General features: G+C 41.6%; 1 protein-coding gene across 3 annotated transcripts in view; it reads left to right on the plus strand.

Moving 5' to 3' along the window:
- DLC1 (DLC1 Rho GTPase activating protein) overlaps window positions 1–16,705 on the plus strand; it is a 230,715-nt gene extending 214,010 nt beyond the window's left edge. For all 3 annotated transcript variants that reach the window (XM_037382406.1, XM_037382407.1, XM_037382413.1), the window contains 11 exons: window positions 543–606; window positions 3,471–4,897; window positions 6,065–6,241; window positions 8,163–8,322; window positions 8,571–8,769; window positions 11,113–11,326; window positions 11,719–11,833; window positions 12,735–12,956; window positions 13,638–13,855; window positions 14,032–14,205; window positions 14,741–16,705. In XM_037382406.1, the coding sequence (XP_037238303.1) occupies window positions 543–606; window positions 3,471–4,897; window positions 6,065–6,241; window positions 8,163–8,322; window positions 8,571–8,769; window positions 11,113–11,326; window positions 11,719–11,833; window positions 12,735–12,956; window positions 13,638–13,855; window positions 14,032–14,205; window positions 14,741–14,861 (3,091 nt within the window). In that variant the 3' untranslated portion in view covers window positions 14,862–16,705. The remainder of the gene's footprint in view (window positions 1–542; window positions 607–3,470; window positions 4,898–6,064; window positions 6,242–8,162; window positions 8,323–8,570; window positions 8,770–11,112; window positions 11,327–11,718; window positions 11,834–12,734; window positions 12,957–13,637; window positions 13,856–14,031; window positions 14,206–14,740) is intronic.
- The last annotated feature ends 1,465 nt before the right edge of the window (window positions 16,706–18,170 follow it).

Raw genomic sequence — 18,170 nt, forward strand, 5'->3', positions numbered from 1 at the left:
CTTGTCCCAGGACTGTATTGAAAATAATAATTGTTCACAAACAAAATAGACACTTAATAAGTGGAAAATAAGCTTTCCTCTTGGAGGTTTTAGCTTACAAAGTACAATTTTAAAGCAGCATGCTTTTTTCACACAGCATGTGTACGCAGGGACAAATAAGAAGCCTTTTCCGTTATTTTCAGTCTGTTGAGATCGAATGTTTCAGGGTTCAGATGCCTACTATTTAAAAAAATGTAATTATTACAATTCATTGAATATAATGCACTTCTCAACTTAGGCTAAGTTTCTGTTTACTTCTCTTTACTTTGATTCAGATAATTGTGACAAATAGTCATCCATCCCTCCCTTGGTCTGAAGTTAGAATACAGCCAAATGTAATGAGTTAATGGTTAAGTATAATTAGGGCTCTAATTGAAACTCTGCTTGTGGCTCTTTGTATGCAAAGCAGTTTGGAGACAGCCTTCACAAAAGCTTTTGAGCAGGAGTAGCCTGTGTCAAAACACTGGAGTGTTCTCTTAATATGGTTTCCTTTGCTTTTGCAGGCGCTTAAATAATTTAAACAAATGTGCAGTGATGAAGCTAGAAATTAGTCCCCACAGGAAAAGGGTAAGTTCCTTTAATACCTTCTGTTACAGCATTGTATATTAATAAAATTGGGAAAAAAACCCAACCATCTAGCAGATTGTTTAGCTGCAGTCTAGGATAACACCTGAGTAGAACCTGGCAAGGACACACAGTCAAAACTCTGCTTACATTTCATTTTGTGTTCTCACCGAGTGAAAACTGGGCATGGCTGTGTATAAAGGGTATTCGTCTAGCGAACTCTTCCCTGGGATGCTGCTCCCAGTCTAAAAGGAACTGAGCTTCTCTGCCTGCCAGCAAGGTTGTCAGTGTTATAGTGTATTTATTACCTGCACTCGGGCAGGAATGTAGAGTAGGCTTGATGGAGGAGATGCTGACCAGTCACCATGAACTGAATGTTAGAGCATCATCTTTGGCGTCATCTTCACAGTTTTGGTTCTTTGCCATCATGTTAGAATTGTATTATTTTATCATGATGTAGATAGGATCAGTTAGGCTGTACTTGGCCTGCAAAGAAATGAGCTAACCCTTTGTAGGATTGGGCACACTGTTTCTTTGGGTTTTAATTACATAACTCAAAATTAAAGCAATATATTTACAGAGTACATCAGCTGCCTCTTTAGAAAGTGTGCTTGTTTCCAGGGAGCTCAGCAGGGATTAGAAGTGTTTCCTGAATCTTCAGGATCCCTGTGGAGCATGGTGAGAAATGAGAGCACTTAGTGTAATTTCAGTAAGGTGGAAGAGACAGAAAGCTGAGTTGCTGGGGTTTGCTAGTAAAGTTCTGCTCAAAAGCTGTCTTAAAACTATGTGTGTGTCCTAGGAGGGATCAGTAGTTGATACTGTCCCCTGGGATATGACAACTGCAGATAAAGATGACTGAGCTAAGGCAATACAATGCTGCCCTACCCTTAACAAGAATGCATACAAATGCTCTGAGGTTGTTTACCAGGAATTAATCCCCTCTTTCCCTATCTGTTTGTGGTATGTTGGAAACAGCATCCAAGCTCCAGAAGATAACACTCTGAGGCAGCATATGTAGGAACTCATTAAAAGTAGGGGTAGACAGCTGGATTGCCATTTATGACCACCAGAAGATTTCTCCTCCTTGTTCCTGAACCTTGTTAACACTGGAATGATCAGTATTGCTGTTAGAGGTCAGACCAGACATGACTTCAGGTCCAAACCCCAGATCTCCAGAGTCTGGACGTTACCTTTTGTTTCAGTCCTTCCTGATTTTCATTCACCACCCATGTTCTGGCAGATGGGCTTGGATCCTGTTGACTCCATTAAAATCAATACTTAGCCTTTAAAGCTTTTTAACACTAGGGAAAAATTGTGCTGACAGAAACATATGTTTCCTTATGCTTGCATTGACCTCTTTGCAAATTAAGATCACTTTACTGCTACTTTTTTTCCAGTCAAACCACAGTCACCACTGAACCATCATTATTATCCATTGGCAGTTTCAGGTGACTCTCTTCCTCCTGAAAACTTTAAATAAGCAAGCCAGTCCTCTTAGGTTTTGTCTGAGTCATGGACAGAAGTAGTTTGTAGTAGCTGGAAAACAAAGAAAGTTATGCTTTCTCTGTGTCTTGTGTGTATTTTGTTATAAAAAACAAATATGGTGTTTCACTTATTTTTCTGATGAAATGTGCTATAAAAAACCAAAAACATAGCAACCTAGGAGAGGATGAGGAGCTAAAGTATGCATAAATAAAATACTTGAGATATAAATAATTTACTTATTTTTCAGAGAATGAATGTTTGTGTTGCCGGCACACAAATAGTTACAGTTTGGGGCATGCACATGTTTGTTTTTAAATTACAGCAATCTAAACAAATGAAGTGAAACTCAGGGAGCTGGGTGGCAATTAGTGTTTCCTACTCTGAACACCAAAGGTTATTTTGTGGTTTCATGGTGTCTTATTAAAATATCTTCATTGGTTTTATTCTTCCAACATGAAATTTTCCAGATATTTGGAAGACCAAGTATGTCAGTCCCCGGATCATTCCCTTTCAGTATTTAGATGAAAAGATAGTAGGCGTAAGTGATGTATGTGTAATTGTGCCCTCAGGCATTACTCATACAGCAAACATTAGTGGAGACGTTATTTACAATTTACAATTTACTTACATGCTATACTGTCAGTGAGCTCTTGCTGCTCGCTATCTATGAGTGTTAAAGTTTGCCTGAAGCGAGACTGAAGTAGAAACTTCACAGGACATTCTTAAAATGTTAGCTGCTAGGCTGTGGGAGGAAGAGTGGACCAGGTAAAAGCCTCGAGGCATCACACTCTTGCAGTGCAAGAGCTTCTTTTGCTGTCTCATTAATCACAGTGAGGAGACCGTTTGGACTTCCCGAATGGGTAAGGAATTAAGCCACTACAATTCAGAACATATGAGAAACATCTTGTAATTGCAAAGAGGAGTATAAACACACAGCCACTATCAACAGAGTGTAACTTTGGAGAGAGTCCAGAGGACCCCAACCCCTGACTGACTCTAGTTTAAAATTTTATGCATGCCAGGAATTTCCATTGATCTGAGGGCTGTCCACTGTGACCAATTAATTAAAAGTCTATGGATACTAGAGTTTGTAGAAAACAACAACTTAAAGGAGATTGTATTGTTTGTTTCTTTTTACAAAGTGTGTATCTTTTGTATTTAAAAATTGTTAAAATATATTGCCTGTCCCATGTTATCTTTTACTGTGATTGGCTTTATGGCCTAATCTTCCTCTCCCTCAAGTAAAAGACTGTTTTCACTTTAAATTCAGTCAGAACAAGGTCATGCTTAAAGCAGTTTAGTGGGCATTGTATTTAAATGCAACTGCCTTTGCTGTTTGGGCAGTTTGCAAGCAGCTCTTTCAGGATTCTTCTTCTTTGCAGAGTGAAGATTCGGATGAAGATGAACCTTGTGCAATAAGTGGCAAATGGACTTTTCAGAGGGACAGCAAGAGGTGGTCAAGGCTCGAAGAGTTTGATGTGTTTCCTCCAAAACCGGACTTGAATACCCCCTCCCCAGAAGCTCCTCACCTTACCAATGCGGCAAGCCGTGAGAGTGTGCTAACAGATCTCAGTGAACGCCAGGAGGTGGCTTCTATTCTGAGCATCAGCAGCACCAGCAGCCACCAACCAACCCTGCAGAGTGAGGCATCTACCACCAGGACAAACTCGGTCGTGAGCGTTTGTTCGTCAAGCAATTTCGCAGCAAATGATGACTCGTTCAGCAGCCTGCCCTCGCCCAGGGAGCTGAGTAGCTTCAGCTTCAACACAAAAGCCAATGAGAAGAACGCCAAGTCCAAAACAAAGAGCCTGCTCAAGAGAATGGAGAGCCTGAAAATCAAGAGCTCTCACCATGGCAAGAGCAAAGCTCCTTCAAAGCTTGGCCTTATTATTAGTGGGCCCATCTTGCAGGAGGGCATGGATGAAGATAAACTGAAACAACTTAACTGCGTGGAGATTTCAGCCCTCAACGGCAATCACATCAGCCTCCCCATGGTACGAAAGAGGAGTGTCTCCAATTCCACCCAGACCAGCAGCAGCAGTAGTCAGTCTGAGACGAGCAGTGCCGTCAGCACACCCAGTCCCGTCACGCGAACACGCAGCCTCAGTGCGTACAACAAAAGGGTGGGCATGTACCTGGAAGGCTTCGACCCCTTCAACCAGTCAACTTTCAACGATGTGATGGAGCAGAACTTCAAGAACCGGGGAAGCTTTGCAGAAGACACTGTGTTTTTTATCCCTGAAGATCACAAGCCTGGCACTTTTCCCAAAGCACTCTCCAACGGCAACTTCTCCCCAACAGAAAGCAGCGCCTCTGTGAACTGGAGGACAGGGAGTTTCCATGGGCATGGCCATCTCACCCTCCGAAGGGAAAACAGCGGTGACAGCTCCAAAGAGCTGGGCATGGGGAAAAGGCGCAACTCCTCCAGCTCAGTGAGCAGCCGCCTGAGTATTTATGACAACGTGCCAGGCTCAATCCTGTATTCCAGTACGAGCGACCTCGCTGACCTTGAAAATGAAGACATATTCCCAGAACTAGACGATATCCTGTACCATGTCAAAGGGATGCAGAGAATAGTAAACCAGTGGTCAGAGAAGTTCTCGGACGAAGGGGACTCTGATTCAGCACTCGACTCCATCTCCCCCTGTCCTTCCTCTCCAAAGCAGATCCACCTTGATGTAGATAATGATCGAACGACACCAAGTGACCTTGACAGTACAGGGAATTCACTGAATGAAACAGAAGAGCCCACAGGGATGCAGGACAGGAGGGACTCTGGGGTGGGCGCATCACTGACACGGTCCAGCAGGTGAGATCATGAGTGCTGGGACTTGGGGTGGCCCTGGTGGGGTCCCCCTCCAGCCCAAGTGGCTTGACAGTAGCTGCACCACACTCGGTTAAGGTGCAGTAGAAGTTGTGGCCATTCAAGCACACACGTGCTGTTCCCATCACTTTCCAAAACAGTTCTAGGCAAGGGAAATATTTGTGCAAGACTTTTAGAGAAATGATTCCCACACTTCGTAGCTGCATGTTTGCATGCTCAGCCTGAGCTGTCGTTGAAAAGCAGTCCGCTCAGCAAGTCAGCGTTAGGAGCAATGTTAAGGCAATTTTGGGGGATGATAATTCTTCAAACTGAAATGGTATGGGGGAGGGAGAGCGGCATCAAGTAGGATTATTCACTTTTTAAGTTGGTGAGGAGAACCAGTGTAACTTATGGTCTGGTTTCTGTCAGTGGGTAGTAAAAGCCTTGACTTTTACACTGTTCCAAAAAATTGCACTTTTCGGTAGCAGGCTATTTCATAATGGCATGCTAGGGCATTAAATCTGCAGGGAAAATGAGGTTTGTTTACTTTCTCTTGATTGCTGTAGCACAGTGGGGGACGGAGGGAGTTCCAGTGTCCTCCCAGTGTCTGCTGGGAGTTTTACCATGGGATGGATGGCTGTATTTTGTATTGTGAGTAGAGCAAGAGGTTGAATTCTTTCTAGCTTTTGTTTCCAGTTTTCCTTTAAAACTGGAGCAGATCATTTAGGGCCTGGTTTCTGCTGTCACTTAGTCACCTACAGCTGCTTGTATAAACTTAATGGGACTTTTAGAAGCGCTTAGTTCCCATTTCCCATCTTAAGAGTTTGGGCTGTTTATCCTCAATAGAGTTTTTTGATTCCCACTGCCTTAGTATTGAAGGGGCTTCTGGAAAAGGGTGTTGGAGCCCTCAGAGGATATCTGATAGGGCAAGACTGTGTAGTTAATGCTGAGCTGTGGGTCAGCTCAGTGTGCACTTCCCCATCTGAAGCACCCACATATGCTGCATTGTGCCAGGTGAGGCAGAGACAGTGCTGGGTGATGCCTGTGAAATCTCGGAAGACAGCAGCTGCCGAGAGCAGGGAGCTCAGCAGTACATTTGTGGTAACTCCTGCACGTGTCTTGCAGAGACATTTCAGTGACCAGTTCTTGCTCTGTCCCCCATCTTCTCTGCAGGCACAGGCTGAGGTGGCATAGCTTTCAGAGCTCCCACCGTCCCAGCCTCAGCTCAGCATCACTGCAGATCAACTGCCAGTCCGTGGCACAGATGAACCTGCTGCAGAAGTACTCTCTCCTGAAGCTGACGGCTCTCCTGGAGAAGTACACACCTTCCAACAAGCACGGTTTCAGCTGGTAAGGACACAGTGCCATGTGTAGACAGGCCAGCTGTACAAGCATGACAGTTGCGCTTGTCCTAAGCAACTTTTGGAAAGATGCAATGAATCAGTCCATCCCTCTTTTTCCATATTTGCACTTCTTCCTTCCTCTAGCCTGTGCTGACAGTGATTTGTGGTGTCCTAAGACAGCGCTAAAATCACTAACCCTTTACATAAGTGTAATCTTATTGGGCTTGATAAGTATGTTTACAGCGGGTATGTGAGGGAGAAAAGCAATGAAGTACAGGCCAGCTTTCTGAGCAGGAAAATGTCCACTATCCATTGCAAAAGGAGGACTAGTTGGTTATTGAGGCAGTTACTGAGAAGTGGCACAAACCTCAGTAGATCTTAACAGGCTTGCTTCTCTTCAGTTATTCTGGAGTATTGGCATATAGTTTCTCTATATAATTATGTACTTAAATAATGTAAATTTCCTTTAGTTCTGGTGTCTCTTTAGCCAAAATCTATCTCCCCTCTTTAATGCACTGTAAATCCAGTTAGCTTGCAAAAAGATGGAGGGCGGGGGAAGAAAGCTTGGGAGAGCCATGGAGTTTTATGTAGGCAGCAATTTCTGCTGTGGCCAGGTGTTTGTAATCCAATTGAATGCTTTTTGTCAGAAGAATGAAATAGAAAGCTCTTTTATTATTGGGTCTGCAGTGCAGCCCGTGTAACCTTCAGGATGCAAAAGACGCAGTAAAATTTTTCTTCTCCCTACCACAGGCCAGCCTCCTCCCTTCCCCAGGAGTCATAGAGAGTATTTAGCTTCAGCATCAAAGTACCTCCTGTTCAAAAGCTGTTATTATGTCAGCCTTTCTAAATACAGAAGTTGTTTGTTCTGAAAGACAGAAATAAGTATTGACCAGTTATCCCTGCATGCTTCAGATTCTCGGTGGAGATCGCAATGTGTTTTTTCACATTCCATTGGCATGTTTTCTGACAAAGCAAGTATTATTCATACATATATCAATAATGCACTAAACTATACAGCAATACAAATTGGTTCTGTTATACTATGTAACAGATTAGTCAGCTGTAAATTTAATGCACTGTTTGTATAGCTGTACTGTACATTAAAATATTAAATAGGTCTCCCTGTTTTCTAGTGCTACTGTGTCCTATTAGTGGTTGCAGTAGACATTAGCTTTTCTCCCTGTTTAGGAAAATGATCTCAATATTTTCACATTTTAATGGCTTCTTTTTTCCCTTTATGAAATCAATACTCTTGGGGACCTGGGGGTAAATCATTCTTTTGTATTTAGTAACTTTTCCCTCAGAGTCATAAGCAGATGGAAAGGCCTCTCATTGAAACTGGAGTGGGAGGTGGGGGTAACAACAGTCACTGGCTGACAAGGAGGGGGGTCCCTCAAAGGGGTTGTTTATAGAACTGAAGTTTTTAGCTGACAAACTCAAATGTATTACATCAGTTTCCTGCTGTTATGCACACTGGTGGGTGGTGGACCCAGTTTGAGGACTTTGCAGAACAAGTAGTAAACATACAAAAGCTCATTGTTCAAATGCCCATCTTTCCCGAAACCTAAAGAAGTAGTGCTATAAGGGGTCACTGACCGCAGGATTTATTTTGACTCTTTTGCAATTCAATCTGGCCCCTGCAGTTTTACCCTGTAGCTTTTGTCCTGCTAATATTGATGGAGTAGCACCACATTAATACTTACAGGCGGCATGCTGCCCCAAATGTCAAGCCTTTCTCTTACAGAAACTGTTTTCTGTCCTCTCCCCCTTCCCAGCCCTGAGTGGATTTGCTAATTTATACTGTCTCTACTTTTCATACTGCTGAAGTGCTTCACTTATTTTCACTGACTTTCTGAATTACTGAAAATACAGAGATAAATGGTCAGCAGAGGTTTAATTTAATTTTGTCATTCCCTTTGCTTAAATAGGGCAGTACCAAAATTTATGAAAAGGATAAAGGTGCCAGATTATAAAGACCGAAACGTATTTGGAGTACCGCTGCAAGTCAATGTCCAGCGCACAGGGCAGCCTCTTCCACAGAGCATTCAGCAAGCCATGCGATACCTCCGCAACCACTGCCTGGATCAGGTGTGTTTTGCTGTACGCTCATCCCATGTGCCGTACACTCATCCCACCCAAAGCCCAGCCTCCCATTAACTGTAATTGTTACTGTGTCAGACTGAAAAAAATGGACTCAAAACAGGACAAAATAGATAATTAATGCAGGGAAAGCTTTCCATGAAGTTAAACCCATACGTAAGAAGCTAAAGAGCATACTTACATTTCAGATTTGCTGGACTCACTGTAAATGTATTTGCCTTTCCATATATATTTAGGTTGGACTGTTTAGGAAATCTGGAGTCAAATCAAGAATTCAGGCTTTGCGTCAAATGAATGAGAATTCAACAGACAGTGTCAACTACGAAGGCCAGTCTGCCTATGATGTAGCAGACATGTTAAAGCAATTCTTCCGTGATCTCCCTGAGCCTCTCATGACCAACAAACTCTCTGAGACCTTCTTACAAATATACCAATGTAAGTAGTAAGATTTCTACAGCAGATGGCAAATGGTCATTTGTCTAGCAAGGGTGGAACTTTCTAATACTTCTCCTCTGGGCTCTACACATGTTGCATAAGTTGGTCTTTGCCTTTCTCCAGCACCCACTTTAGTTCAGGCTGCCTCATAAGGAATGGATTTTTTATGTTCTAGTTATATAGCAATTTATAGTACAAGTTCTTTTCATTTCACCTTTTTCTGTAGTTTGGGAGCAAATACAAATCCTCCATCTCTTGCTGTAAAGTTTCCTTTCTTCTTTGAGCATAGTTGGTATTACAGTGTGAAAATAAGCCACATGTAATGTGGCTAGGTAGAGGAGCTGTGCAAACACTACACAAACAGAGTTTGGGACTTTTGAGGGGATTGTCAAGGCTGCCAAAAAAAGTTTTATTTTCTTGTACATCATATTCTTCTATCCTTCACCACAACTTTTGAAAAAAACCTTTAAGTTGAAAGCTTTTCTGTCACTGACTTAGAGCTACTGTACTGATAGGTACCCTAAACAGTAAGTGCTTACAATAAGTCGCATCAATGCACATGAAGAGAAATAATTAATCCTTCTGAGATGGCAGATTCAATTCCAACAAGGGAGACATTCTCTTTTGTGAGCTAGATAAATTGAGTTCTGTATATATGGTAATTTTGTGCTGGATCTTTCCAAACAGCACATCTTTCAGAAGTTTTCTTCAACGTTGTTTCATTGAAAATGCTCTTACTTTATAAAATGGCTAAAGATGAATTAATGTTTGGTGACCAGAACTCCAATGCTTTTTGAAATATTCATGGGGGTCCAAACTGATTTATGTACTATCAGCACCTTACTGATCCTGTGGTTTCTCTCCTTAACACCACGCCAGCTCTCTCCCCACTTGTATTCTTCCCATGGTAGAACAGCTACAACAGTACTTACTGCAGAAATATGTTTTGAGTCTTTGCTGTATTTTGTGCCTTCCTTATGATGGTAGTTTCCAGAAAGGTTACAGGAACTTCCCTCAGAGCTCTGTAGGTGGAGGTGACAGTTTAAAATAAAAACATACATAATGTTATTTCAGTGCATGCATTTTTTTGTGTGTTTGGATTCCCGAGAAGGTTTATGGAGAAAATTATTCAGACTTTCCACTTCCGTGCATATTAAACAGCAACTCTTTGTGGGTTTAGTGCCGGAAAAAGTTTGACAGAGCATTGCAGAAGTATCTGTTCCTTTCCTTTCGCAGGCGGTAGGTCTGAGGAATCCCCAGAGGTGGTCGGGAAGTATTATCTCTGTGTAAAGCAAAGAGCCTTAAAGTAGCTGTAAATTTTGCTTCCCTGCAAAGGACAAAATTTCCCTTTGCTTTGGTGTTACGCACCAGGATGTGCACTGGAATTGTCCACCCATGGCTTAAGTGTGCTTTGAGCTGATTGAGGGAAGAGTGTGGAAAACAGTGGATTTTTGCTTAAAACTACTTTCTAGACTGGCCTGCTAGCCTTATGAAGTTGCTGAAGCCCGAAGCAAATACCAATTAAATATCTGGTTAGCACCACATGTGTTATGAGATGTCAGTGAGGGTGGTGTGGTGCTAATGACGATATAAATGCTCCAGGACTCAGACTCTGGTGTTGTCTTCAGAGATGGCTTATTGGAAATCCCTTTATAAGAAGCAGATCTGGTCTGGCTTATTTCATTTTTTGTTCCCTTCAAGTTTGGAGGAAAAGGCCTTATATAAAGACACACATCAAATTTTTTTAATGGCTGTTTGTTGTTAGTAACCAAGGAGCTGTTTAATGGTATGGGGCTTCACAGCGTTGACTTTCTTTTTCCACTGCATGACTTTGAATGATCTGCTCAATAAAGCAACCCTCTGTGTTTGGTAAAGCACTTTCTGGGTATTTTATGACATCATTGTTGAAAAGGTTTGCTAGCCAATTTATTTAATTAATTCACCTATTCTAAAATGCATTCGTGTTTTGAATTTCTTTGAAAGCCAAAGAATTTCTAAATTGGCTGGACTGTGTTTGCTTGTTCACTGCCTGACTCCAGGCTTCTGTCATTTTAGTGCATCTGCGGGAGCATGTAGCTGTTGAAATTAAATCTAAAATTAACTCTGGCCTAGGCGCAACTTCTTCTTGCTTGCATGTCTTGTGAGGCAGGAAATAGCTGAGGGTAGTTAAACTAGTGGGTTAAAAAAAAATCCCTTCATGTTTCCTATGAGTGGTATGCATCCTGAAGGAAATCACTTCAAACTCAAGTCAAATATTTGAAGCTGGAGTTTGCTTTGGGATGTATTCATGCTGTGTGTGTGGAAAATCAATGGGCTGATGAGAGAATTACTAATATTATGCAGATGTGCCGAAGGATCAGCGTCTCCAGGCTATCAAGGCTGCCATTATGCTTTTACCCGATGAGAACAGGGAGGTCCTCCAGATTCTTCTCTATTTCCTGAGTGATGTCACAGCTGCAGTGAAGGAAAACCAGATGACACCAACAAACCTGGCTGTCTGCTTAGCACCTTCCCTCTTCCACTTAAACACTCTCAAAAGAGAGAATTCTTCTCCAAGGTACGTCTCTGGGGAGCAGGGCTCGTTGCTGCTGGTCCTGAACCACAGCTATTGGCGATGTGCAACAGGCACGGTCTAGCATTGACCCTACCAACTGTGACACCTCAGAGGGCACAGGGTGTAGGACAGTTACGGGATCCTACCTTTTGTTAGAGATTTCTTAAAATATAAGCAAGTTCTTAAGAAGGGAAAAAAGGAGGAGGGATTCCAAAGAAAAAGTTTAGAGAAAGCAGTGAGAGAAGTTGGTAACACCATGCCAAGATTTGGTCCCAGGCAGCACTGCTGTAAATCACCAGCATATTTGGGAATCCTACTGTTTTCTTACCAGGCATCTCTCTTGCTCTGCGTTAAATAACTGGATGTGTGTGTGTGTGCTCTTTTCCCCTGTGAAGGGTGATGCAAAGAAAACCAAGCCTGGGAAAACCCGATCAGAAAGACCTAAATGAAAATCTGGCTGCAACCCAAGGGCTAGCTCATATGATCGCTGAATGCAAGAAGCTTTTTCAGGTAAAACACCTGTTTGCAAAACTGAGTGGATTATTGGCTGATGTGGCTTAGATCTGCTGTATAATGGAAAGCTAGGAATGTCTCTTTATTTTAATAAAGTTTAATACATGATAAGTAGCTTTTTAAAAAACTTTGCATCGCGATCTGGGTGCGTACCTGAATTAGAATTGGTGCCAGAAGAAAAGGGAGATGTTTTGTTAGCACTGGTGCTCAAAAGCCATGAGGCAATTGTGGGGTTTGGGACATTTTTGTTATATCCAAGCTGCATTTGAAATGTTTTCAAGCTTTTATGGTGCGGCCATGAGGGTCTGTGAACTTCAGGTCTAATTGCAAAGCAAAAAGCTATTTCTAGGAATTTCAGAGATTGTTTTATACTTAAATTCCCAAGAGTTAGCAAGACTAGGCCACAGAAGTGTCCTGGAACGTGACACTGTCAAACCATAGGTTGAAGGATCTGTAGGAAGTATGCTTCCTCTAGGGCCTGGGATAGAGGAACAGACAATTCTTGAGTCCTGGTTTTCCTCACTGTCATCAAATCTTTTCAGAACCCTCAACTGAAGACATGCCTGTCTCTTTTCTTGCGGCTGACAACTGATCCCTCCTTCCTTTAGTCTGCAGGATAAACTGTGCTGTGGGAATGGATCTGAGTTGTGTAGCAAAGAGGAATACTCCACAGAAAAAAATAAGATACCCCCTAAATGAGAGACTAATCTGAGTGAAATGAAAGTCACAAACTTAATTTTGGCATTTCTTCATATTATGTGCTTGACCTGACATATACGCATCCCATCACTTACAAAACTAGTGTACCCATCTTTCTGTGGTTATCAAGCTGCTAGACTAACTCTGTGATGTGGGGAGAGAGCTGTAAGAGGATGATTTCACCCTTGTTACCCCTCAGATACCCGAAGAAATGAGCAGGGGCCGGAACTCATACACGGAGCAGGACCTGCGTCCCCTCAGCCTGGAGGAGCTCCGGGGCGGCAGCAGCACCACCGAGCCCTCTGACTACCACTGCTACCTCCAGGACTGCGTGGACGACTTGCTCAAAGAAATGAAGGAGAAGTTTAAAGGCTGGGTCAGCTGCTCCACCTCAGAGCAAGCAGAGCTGGCGTACAAGAAGGTATGCACCCTGTCACTCATGCCGCAGCTCTGGGGTTTAGCTCATCTTCTCTAATATAAGCAGGCTTTTGACATATGGTATTACAGAAGGTTCAATGCACCCCTTTATTTTGCAGATACATTTAAGAAAAAAAAAACCTTAATCTTTTGATGTAGGTTCACACTGTCTAAAAACAACATATCTTTCAGCAGTACTCGGCTAACGTGCACTGATTTGTGTTCTGTTTATCCAACCCAGGAATGTTCGCTGTATTGTGTTTACATGTTTTCTCTTACATGTGCAAAGTCTTGACAGGCTGAGCAAAGCCTCCAAGCCCTGTCACTCTGCAGGCAGTTGGAAAGACATTTCTCCGCTCTCTAAGTTCCACAGCTCAGAGCTAGCACAGGGAGAAGTGTTTGGTTTTTTAAAATAAACTTGGAAAATTAGGATATTTTTCTGTAGCATCATGATTTAATAGTGTCCCATCTGGAGAAGGTAAGTGTAACTGAAAAATAATTTGGAAGTCAGCATGCAGATGCCTTTGGCTGTTAGGAAAACAAACCTAGCTTACAACAAGCTTAGTACAGTATATACATATATGTGTGTGTATTTAATTTGCTGTATTTCGCCAACACTAAAACAGAAAGGAAAAGAAAGTGTAAGGAAAAGTATAACTGAGGACTCTGTCCTGATTTTCCCCAGGTATGTGAAGGTCCCCCTCTCCGGTTATGGAAAACTACCATTGAAATCCCAGCTACGCCAGAGGATGTTTTGAATCGTTTACTTAAAGAGCAGCATCTCTGGGATGAAGATCTTATAGATTCAAAAGTAATCGAACCTTTGGATAGCCAGACAGATATATACCAGTATGTCCAGAACAGCATGGCACCTCACCCAGCCAGGGACTTCGTAGTCTTAAGGTAAGACTTTTATATGCAGTAATGTTTATATCCCACACATATAGCAACTTGCCTACAATTTCTGTGTAATATAAGTTGTGTAGGTAGATATCTATCTGTGCGTAATTTGAAGTCTTGTTAAATGTTTGAATTACCGTTTGTCAAAGATAAGACTTTTTTTTCTTCTTTTTTCGTAGAACATGGAGGACAAACTTCCCCAAAGGAGCTTGTGTGCTTCTAGCAACCTCAGTGGACCATGACCGTGCTCCAGTGGCAGGTGTCAGGGTCAATGTGCTTCTGTCTAGGTATCTGATTGAGCCCTGCGGGTCAGGAAAATCTAAACTTACCTACATGTGCAGAATTGATTTAAGGTATGAATTTCCACTTTGTCCTTTTGCAGTGGTAACTGTTCTTGTATAGTTTCTGTGTAGTCAGCGCAAAATTTAGATGGTTCAACAGGCTTTATCTTGGCCAGTAGTACATACTTCTCAAAGGCTTGCAGGCAGGCCCTGAGATGTCACAGAAAATTGGCTTCAGTGCATAGCTAACAGTAGGTGTGGTTTGTTGCACTAGAAGCCTCCAGTATGGGCTCCACCATACCTATTGGTATATAATCCCGCCTTTTCCTCTGACAGATGTATTTGGATGCAAGAACATGTTATTTATTATAAATGTAGTGAAGAGGGCCAAATTCTCACAAAACTTGTCTTAACTTCCTCACTGCCACAAACTTGGGTTTTGAGCAAGTCTATGTATTATATTAGTAAGGCTGAGCTGAGCAATAAGCAGTAATAAGATTTCCTAGTCAGGCATTTAACCAGCTAGATAGGTATTTGATTATGACTAAGAAAATGCATGCAAAGTTACTGGTACCTACTTCATGATTACTTTTTCTCCATGCATCAGGGGTCACATGCCAGAATGGTACACCAAGTCTTTTGGACACTTGTGTGCATCTGAAGTTGTTAAGATACGAGACTCTTTCAGTCATCAGAGTCTCGAGAGCAAGGAAGTAAAATCCAGGTGACTACTGAAGAGGAACAGCCGTGTGCTCCACACTTCAGCAACGTAGACTTACCCAAAACAGAGGCTTGTCCGATGCAGACCAGACTAGTGTACCATCTGCAAGTCACGTCATGAAGGGATGACAGCATAAGGACTTGATATTGAGCATTACTATAGGACTGTGGCCATAACATACACTTTAAAGCTGCTTCCTGTCTGTGTAAGGTCTATAGTGTAGGCCTCGACTGGAATACATAGGAGGACTGTGCAAAAAAAAAAAAAAAAAAAAAAAGGAAGAAAAAGAGAAAAGTACTATTAGATGGTTTGAATTGCTTCTGAGAAGCAAAATTCTTTAAATGCAAAATATATTATGAAATATGGTGAAAGCTCATCATTCCCATGTGAAATACTTAGCTTTATGTACATACTCATTTTATTTGTTAGTGTGTTGAGGGACTGGTGTATCCACTGGAATAGTTGGTACTCTTCAATGTGTTCTCACTGAGATAAGCAGAGAAAGGTTTGCACAGAGATTAAAGTGTGAATGTGTGTTAATGGTTGAAAGGATAGCAGAAGTCGAACTTGAAATGTGTCTGGTACACTGATAGGCAACCAGAATGGATTTTAGTATGCTAGATACAGTTCAACCTAGAATGGGACTCCCCTGTGGACCAGGAGTAGCCATCCTTCCCGTGTGCCATTTCTGCATCTTCTCAGCTCTAACCTTGTTAAAAACTCCAAGCAGATGTTACAAGAGGCTTGCTCCGATTACTGTCCACTCCTTATCCAGATGATCTTTCAGGAGTGATTAGCAATTCTATAGCAATCTTAAGTAAATATACTTTTGAGCAGCATAGCAGCTTAGAAATAAAACGTCTATGCAATAGCAAAGAGAGCCAGTAACGTCAATTGTTAATTTGCCAAAAAAAATCTGTTGCTTTTACTCCTACCTGCATTAACTGTAAGTGTTTTAATGAACTTTTATATATTTTACTGTATTCTAACCATTCAAGAAGAAAAAGTCAACACTGGAGTTGCAGTGCTGGGAGGTGGCAGGACTCCTGCAGCAGCAGGTGGGGTGAGGCAGCTAGGAAGAGCTGCACAAGCTCTCTCCCTTTCTCTCTCTCCTTTTCCCGTTTCCCTAAAAGCTGCACGTTAACACGAACAGAACCTGGATGTGAGCAATTTGGAGAGTTGTATTTGGGGGCAGAGAGAAGGGTGGGGTTTTGTCGGGTTTAAACCCTTTGGGGTATTCCCCCCTCCTTGAGAATCAATGTGTATGAACTGTAGGAGGTCTTGAGGTCCTCTGGAAAGGTCTTTCTGTAGGTTTTACTGTAAAGGTAAAGATTGCTTTCGAGGTGCAGTATTAAGTGATAAATGTATTTTGTGGCTAGGGTATGAATGAGTTGCAAGATGGAATTTTGACTGAGACTTTGTTACCATTGTCAGTATTATTTTAAGCTTTTTGATGAAGATTTTTTTATTACGGCAAATAATGTAGTAGTACTTCCAGTAACAGTGTTCCTCATGTGTAGGAAAACCTTGTATATTCTTCTACATCAAACACTTTTGAATTTGTAAAATTGTATGTTGTACATACCATTCTATTGTAAACATGTATACTTGCCCACAGTGTACTGTCAAACATAGATAAAGCATGATAAAGATTATTTAAAATATACCTGTATTTATACCTCAGATATTCTTTTTGGGTTTTTGTACCTCAAGTATTTTTTCTATTGTAAATGTGCTTTACATGACTACGATCTACATGAGAGAAAGGAAAGTGTTTAACTTGCTATAGATGTCTGTACAGAATATACTCAATAAGTGCACTATTAAATGTTTAAAATTGGAGCAGCATAATGGTTTTTGTTTTGTTCTGTATTCTTCCTTCTGCTCTTGTGCCCAGAGGAGGAGGCATGTTTCTTACATACTGCTACCAACTGGATAGCCATCCCTGCCCTCTCCCAGGCTATTTTTAGCATTAAGACAGGTACCAAAGCAATTTCAAAATTTTTGGAAGACAAGCCTTCATGGTGGCAGACAGCTGGACAGAAATACTCTCAGACAACAGCTTTATACATTTAAAACTAAGAAGAAACCTCTCTTTTGATGCTGTCTTGCAGAACAGTACTCTTGAATTTAACAGGGAGCCAAACAAATTCCTACTTGATAGGCAGCTGTATGCAATGCTGAAAAATAAGTCACCATTTTGCTATTTTCTACAGAGAAAACGAGGGCATGATGGGCTGTGGAGTCATAGGTTTGCTGTAAAAAATGCAAGTGTGAAAGTAATTGGAGAAAGTTAAAGCACACACAGCAGCGAAACGAAGCCAAAGAGAAGGCCAGGAGGATATACAAACAACTGACTAAGGTGAAAAATGAAGCCAAAGACAGCTGTTAATTCAAGCAACTTTTAAAAGTTTTTAAAGTCTAGCCAACAGAAATATAATTTAGGCATCTGGAAAAGGATTTTGATTTGCGAGTCTTGTCCGAGAGAGTAGCTGGAGGGAGGCCTGCTGCCTTTCAGTTACCAACATCATCGTACTCTTTCTCTGCCTGAGCATCTCAAGGTCCTGATCACTATTGCTTCCCACTATGTTCCCCAGGGAGCAGCGAGGGATACTGCTTCACAGTCTGGCAAAAGCAAACCTCGTGCTGTCGTGGTACTAGTTCTTGCACACCAAAGGGTCTTGTAAGAAAACCTTTCTACTAAAACTCATGGTTTACTGTCATTCCTCAAGTAATGCACTCCACAATCAGATATTTATGAAGCTGTAAATAATCAATGGCCTTCATCTTAAAGGCCAGAAGGCAATGTCACTAACACACAGAGTCTGGGAAAGTGAGACTGCAACGATGCAAAAAGGTACCTCTGCAGTCTGGTACAAGACCTTGAAAAGAGCAGGACCTAGTATATATCCACAGTAGCCTGTACCAGGAGAAATTTGGTATGAAAACAGTATCCATGAGTTGAACTACATAATAAAATGTAGATATTTCCATTTAAGACATGAAAATTAAATGTTATACACAGATCTTCTGCTAAGTGCTGGAAGCAGTGTCCTACAGTCATAAGAAATGAAATCAAGATACTGTTTTAGTAGAGCAATGCATTAAATTTACAAAGACAAAATGCCAGTTCCTTTGCCTATGTTATACCATAAGTTTTCAATACAGCCATTGCCTGCATCCATTTTACAAGGAAATACTAAACATTTCTGAAAAATTACTTTCAGCTATTTCTCATCTGAACCTGGAGCTATTTCATTTCTTTAGGAAGGAAAGGTATCAATGTCTAAAATGATGACTAGCATAGCACTATAGG

The sequence above is a fragment of the Falco rusticolus genome, chromosome 1 (genome assembly GCF_015220075.1).
Source record: "Falco rusticolus isolate bFalRus1 chromosome 1, bFalRus1.pri, whole genome shotgun sequence".
NCBI classification, from domain to species: Eukaryota; Metazoa; Chordata; class Aves; order Falconiformes; family Falconidae; genus Falco; species Falco rusticolus.